The following is a 5,539-nucleotide window of genomic DNA, read 5'->3' as shown; positions in this document are numbered from 1 at the left end:
TGTTTGAGACAGAGTCTCTCTCTGTCGCCCAGGCTGGAGTGCAGTGGCACGAGAACGGAGGTAGCTTTTTAAAAACGAAGACACACGCTGTCTTCTTCCGTCGATTAGCAATAATTGAGAGACTGACCCAGGACTGTTCACCTTCCCATTCAGGTTCCCTGTGCTTCCTTTTCTCATCTCCTGTTGCTGAGAGAGATGCTGACACTGGGCTGCTGACACTATTTAAGAATTTGACTGATAATATGTGGCAATGAGTAGTTAGAATTGCCTCTTCTAAATACCCCCTCCCCAGTTTGGGTTGGAGGCGGAGTTTATTTGTTACAGCCTTGGTCTGACTGACAGGGATCCGGTGTGTGTTAAGTGAGTTCTGAGTCTCTTTTGACAGAAAGGGACTCGAATGCAAAGACGCAGAGTTAGAGGTATAGGAGGGCGGGGACCCAGAGAAAAGAGGCACTCCTCGGGGTTGGGGAAGTGTTAGGAGGGGAGGGTTAGGGTGGGAGGGAGGGAGCCTGGCTTTCGAAGCGACTCACAGGGGGATAAATAATGGGGAGTGAGGAGGAAGAGGCAGACTGAAAGGGAAGGCAAATGGGGAGAAGGGGGAAGAAACAGGCTGAAGAGAGAGGAGGAGGGAGGAGGAGAGGGGGAGAAGGGAAAGGAAGGAAACTGGGAGAGGAGGGTCACTCAGTGACCGTGGAGGATGGGGCTTCTCGGCTCTAGATATTTCTGGGATTGGAGACTGTTTACTCGTGGGGAGACTCCAGCTCCGGCGGCCAGTTGGGAAGCGGCAAAGTAAAATGGACAGCGACAGACAGACGTTCCAGCCACCTCTCCGCCGCCGAGAGATCCCGGAGCTGCTTTCGGGCCAACTCCAGTTTCCCAGCTGGAGCCTCTGAACACGCTGGACTACAGGAGCCCAGGGAGAGCCTGAAAGCTGCTCCTCGGAGATACCTTCGCCGGAGCAGTAAGAACTTCCTGCTTGGGTCCCTGCATTCCCTTCTTCCGAAACTTCCTGGGAGACGGGGCTGAAGACCCCAGGGGAAGGGGAGAAGGGGTTCTTCGCGTTGCTTTTTCTTCGGTCCGCCTTCCCCCGCGGGGCGCACAGGCATGGATGTGCTCAGCCCCGGTCAGAGCAACAACACCACATCATCCCCGGGTCCCTTTGAGACCAGTGGCAACGCTACTGGTATCTCCGACGTGACCTTCGGCTACCAAGTGATCACCTCTCTGCTGCTGGGCACGCTCATCTTCTGCGCGGTGCTGGGCAATGCGTGCGTGGTGGCTGCCATTGCCCTGGAGCGCTCCCTGCAGAACGTGGCCAATTATCTTATTGGCTCTTTGGCGGTCACCGACCTCATGGTGTCGGTGTTGGTGCTGCCCATGGCCGCGCTGTATCAGGTGCTAAACAAGTGGACTCTGGGCCAGGTCACCTGCGACCTGTTCATCGCCCTCGACGTGCTGTGCTGTACCTCATCCATCCTGCACCTGTGCGCCATCGCGCTGGACAGGTACTGGGCCATCACGGACCCCATCGACTACGTGAACAAGAGGACGCCCCGGCGCGCTGCTGCGCTCATCTCGCTCACTTGGCTTATTGGCTTCCTCATCTCCATCCCGCCCATGCTGGGCTGGCGCACCCCGGAAGACCGCTCGGACCCCGACGCATGCACCATTAGCAAGGACCACGGCTACACTATCTACTCCACCTTCGGCGCTTTCTACATCCCGCTGCTGCTCATGCTGGTTCTCTATGGGCGCATATTCCGAGCTGCGCGCTTCCGCATCCGCAAGACAGTGAAAAAGGTGGAGAAGACCGGAGCGGACACCCGCCGTGGAGCATCTCCGGTCCCGCAGCCCAAGAAGAGCGTGAATGGAGAGTCGGGGAGCAGGAATTGGAGGCTGAGCGTGGAGAGCAAGGCAGAGGGTGCTCTGTGCGCCAACGGCGCGGTGAGGCAAGGTGACGACGGCGCCGCCCTGGAGGTGATCGAGGTGCACCGAGTGGGCAACTCCAAAGAGCACTTGCCTCTGCCCAGCGAGGCTGGCTCTACCCCCTATGCTCCCACCTCTTTCGAGAGGAAAAATGAGCGCCACGCCGAGGCGAAACGCAAGATGGCCCTGGCCCGAGAGAGGAAGACAGTGAAGACGCTGGGCATCATCATGGGTACTTTCATCCTCTGCTGGCTGCCCTTCTTCATCGTGGCTCTTGTTCTGCCTTTCTGTGAGAGCAGTTGCCACATGCCCACCCTGTTGGGTGCCATAATTAATTGGCTGGGCTACTCCAACTCTCTGCTTAACCCCGTCATTTACGCATACTTCAACAAGGACTTTCAAAACGCGTTTAAGAAGATCATTAAATGTAAGTTCTGCCGCCAATGATGATGGAGGAGTAACCGGCCAGTGGGGGACTACAGGATCCGCCCCATTCAGTATGCTTTACCCAACCCTAGGGAGTCAACACCTAAGATAACTTGCTACTTCTCTTTCTCAGCTACTCTGCCCGCGGCTTGCGGACCTGGTCGCCTCCCCATTTCCCGCACCAGGGCAGGGCGCTTTGTGCAAAGGAGACCCAGCGACGGGGCGTGAGAGACCAGGAAATTCAGAGAGTTTGTGAGAAGCGACATTGGCCCAGACTTTGCCCTTAACATCAGTTTTGATCTCAGCAATTGCCTCTTCTCTCCTCTGTCCCCTAAATCTTTGCGATGGATGTTTAATCCTTAGCTGTTCAAGGTAGAAAATCCAAAAAGTAAAAAAAAAAAATTAATAAACTGTACACACAGCCGCCGCGCCCACTAGGGGCTCCACCCGATCACCCGTCTCCTAGAACTTGGACTTCAGGTTCGGGAATTTCCTCCATCTCTCTAGCCCTCTGGCCCTTGAAATATTCACTTTTTTCTCCCTGTTTTTATCCTTTCTTTCCTTTCATTGCTTCCTTCTCTGCCTTCGCCCGTCCTGATGCACCGTCCTAATCTGCTGGTCCGCAGAGGCGGAAGAGTCTGCTTTTCTCTGTGCCAGCGGTGCCCCCGGGATTCCCGTCTTGAGGTGAACTGTTGTGCAGTGCACAACCCCTGCTTCCTTTGTTTCCTTGGAATCAAAACGAGCGGCTACAAGGTATCTCTTAGAGTGGACTTGTAAGTACAGCCCGGGCCAGTGGGGAAGAGCGAGGAGGAGGAGAGTGTGCAGACCATTTTGTCTGTTCTTGCCTTGGTGTCAGCACTCACCAAAGAAACTGACAGTCGTACAGTGAAGAGAGCGGACTGCTGTTTGCACAGGTAGCTGGCTAGTCTGCAGGTCCTGGCATCGCCACTTACATACTGCGGGAGGCGCCCGCTGGCCGCTGTTTGCGCGCTGGGGACGCTCAGAGGCCTGGGATCTGCGCGCCTCGCCAGCCATCTGTGATGTGGCAGCGCGCTAGGCGCGCGGGGTTGCTGACTTAGCGGGTTTGGGATCCTCCGCCTACGCTCTGGGGCGCCCTGAAGCGCGGGTAGACACATTAGGTTTTTTTTCCTTAGCTGTCGGCGCAAGGTCCTTCGAAACTCTTGGGATTGGAGAGACCAAGAAGGCTTTAAGGGGCGGTGTGGAGGGGCGGCAAAGAGGAAAGTTTCCCCAGGGCACGCGTGGCGGAAGCTACAGCTGGCTCCCCCAGTGAAACCTGAAAGGACAAATTTATCCTTACGATGTAGACTTTTTCCTCCTAATTCACGCTCTTGTCCTTTTTGAATCGGGGAATAATTCTGTTTAGCGCGTCCCAAAACTCACTGCATTTGTTCCACAGTACATCCAGAACACAAAGTTAGCAGAACTTTTTTTCCAAACAGAGATTCAGCACTTTCAGTGGAATGCCCAAATAGTCCATAGATTAGCACTACCTGTGACAGCAGGCGGATAGCTTAAATAGCAGGGCCCTAAAGGATTAGTTAGGAGGTGGCCTTCCTGGGGAGGCTAAGAATCTTTAATGGGAGGAGTATTTGCTTCCTGGCATGACCATTCTGCTGTGCCAACGGTCTACGGAAACCACTTTTTTGCCCTTTGAATTGTGCAGCGCCCCAGGCTTTCTCTCCGTCAGCTATTCTTTAAGCCTTGCCACTGCTGCCCAGAAACTGCTTAAAATCTTTGCTGTCCCAGAAAGGGAACTTATTTAGCTACCCTGTTTGGATGTAAATTTCCAGTTACACGACGGAGATCTAGAGGTTTGTCATTGTTTGACCTAGCCTGTAATTTTCTTATGAATAGTGGTTTTGTTTTCCAGAAATTGCACAAAGTAATTGATCCCTACTCCTCTTTCCCTTCAACTGTACCTTTCGAATGTTTTAATTTGCTGTTTTGAGAACCATGTTACATTTATAGATTGCAAAAATTGCCAGTGAAAAGATCACTTGTTTATAACTGCGAAGGTGAAAGGACAGCTCGGTCACTTAAAGCCATTTTATTGTTTGTTAGACTAAACAAAGCCTTCCTTTGCTGTCTCTTTCTGTATTCTAAACTGGAAGTAGACATCATATCCCAGCTAAATAGGGAAAGTTTTAGAACGTTGGGAATAGTTTGTCTATGTATGTATAATGCTGAGAAGGGTCTGCAGTGAAGAAGATAAGATAGATTTCTGCAGTACAACTGTTACTCATTTGAAAATTCAGTTTTGTTTTTGCTCACATAATCTCAGTAGAGCTATATCAGAAACCAAGTTTTTCTGCATGTTATACTAAATTTTTAGAACAAAATCCATATTTGAAATAATCCAAACCCCAAATTTGCTCATCTAAATTATGTCTTGGCCAGCAAGTATTACATTAAAAGTTTGGAGACTTCCATTTATTTGTGTCTTTTACAGAATTGTGTGACAGTCATTTTTTGGACATTTGCTTTTTCTGCTTTGGAAGATTTATACAAGAATGGAGAAGGAATATCCAACTGGAGCACAATTGTCAAGGCAATAGAGAATTTAGAGAAATAAAATAGCTGCATATCTCTAAAGAGTGCCTGATGCTTTCTTTCTCTTTAAAATATTTGTTCGAAGGTAAAGTACTGATGCATCAAAATTGGCCTCCACGTTTCCTTGTGACAATAAAATAATAATGGTAATGCTACAATAAACTGGTTTCAGTAACACATGCATCTTTATTTCAATCAAAATCTGTATCTATTTGTATTTATTTGCATAATTTAAAATTAAAATTAAAATACATTTATTAAAAGGAGACCTTTCTGTACAGGTCAGGGATCTGACAGAGAAATAAGTGTAGTTTTCAACAGTAAAACTTATTCTAGATGGGTGATTTCTTTTTAACAAATTCTGTCTCTGTAAAAAGAAATTCACGTATCATTTAGGCATAAAGCTGTGCATTTTCCATGACTGGCACCTTCAGGTAACATATAAATTTCTGTCTAATTAACATGGACAGAACGGAACATATATGGAGGGGAACTGTGGTCTTTGGGGCAAACAACAAGGGCCAACCTGCTTTTGTAAAACAGTGGATGGTGCTAAAATCCTTCCTCTGTCTTTCCTGCAACATTTAGCTGGAAGAAAATGACCTCCCCTGCATTC

The 5,539-nt window shown here is 49.7% G+C and overlaps 1 protein-coding gene across 1 annotated transcript; it reads left to right on the top strand.

The window, feature by feature from the left end:
* Positions 1-309: 309 nt before the first annotated feature.
* On the top strand, positions 310-4,961 carry HTR1A (5-hydroxytryptamine receptor 1A). Its single transcript, XM_017548578.2, has one exon. The coding sequence runs from the start codon at positions 1,105-1,107 to the stop codon at positions 2,371-2,373; it is 1,269 nt and encodes a 422-aa protein (XP_017404067.1). The 5' UTR covers positions 310-1,104; the 3' UTR covers positions 2,374-4,961.
* The last annotated feature ends 578 nt before the right edge of the window (positions 4,962-5,539 follow it).

Source organism: Cebus imitator, unplaced genomic scaffold (assembly GCF_001604975.1).
Source record: "Cebus imitator isolate Cc_AM_T3 unplaced genomic scaffold, Cebus_imitator-1.0 Scaffold211, whole genome shotgun sequence".
Lineage (NCBI taxonomy): Eukaryota > Metazoa > Chordata > Mammalia > Primates > Cebidae > Cebus > Cebus imitator.
This window is presented reverse-complemented; position numbering and strand designations above follow the sequence as displayed.

What these genes read in the sequence shown, in the direction of transcription:
- HTR1A (XM_017548578.2), top strand. Translation starts at nt 1,105, where the DNA reads ATGGATGTGCTCAGCCCCGGTCAGAGCAACAACACCACATCATCCCCG.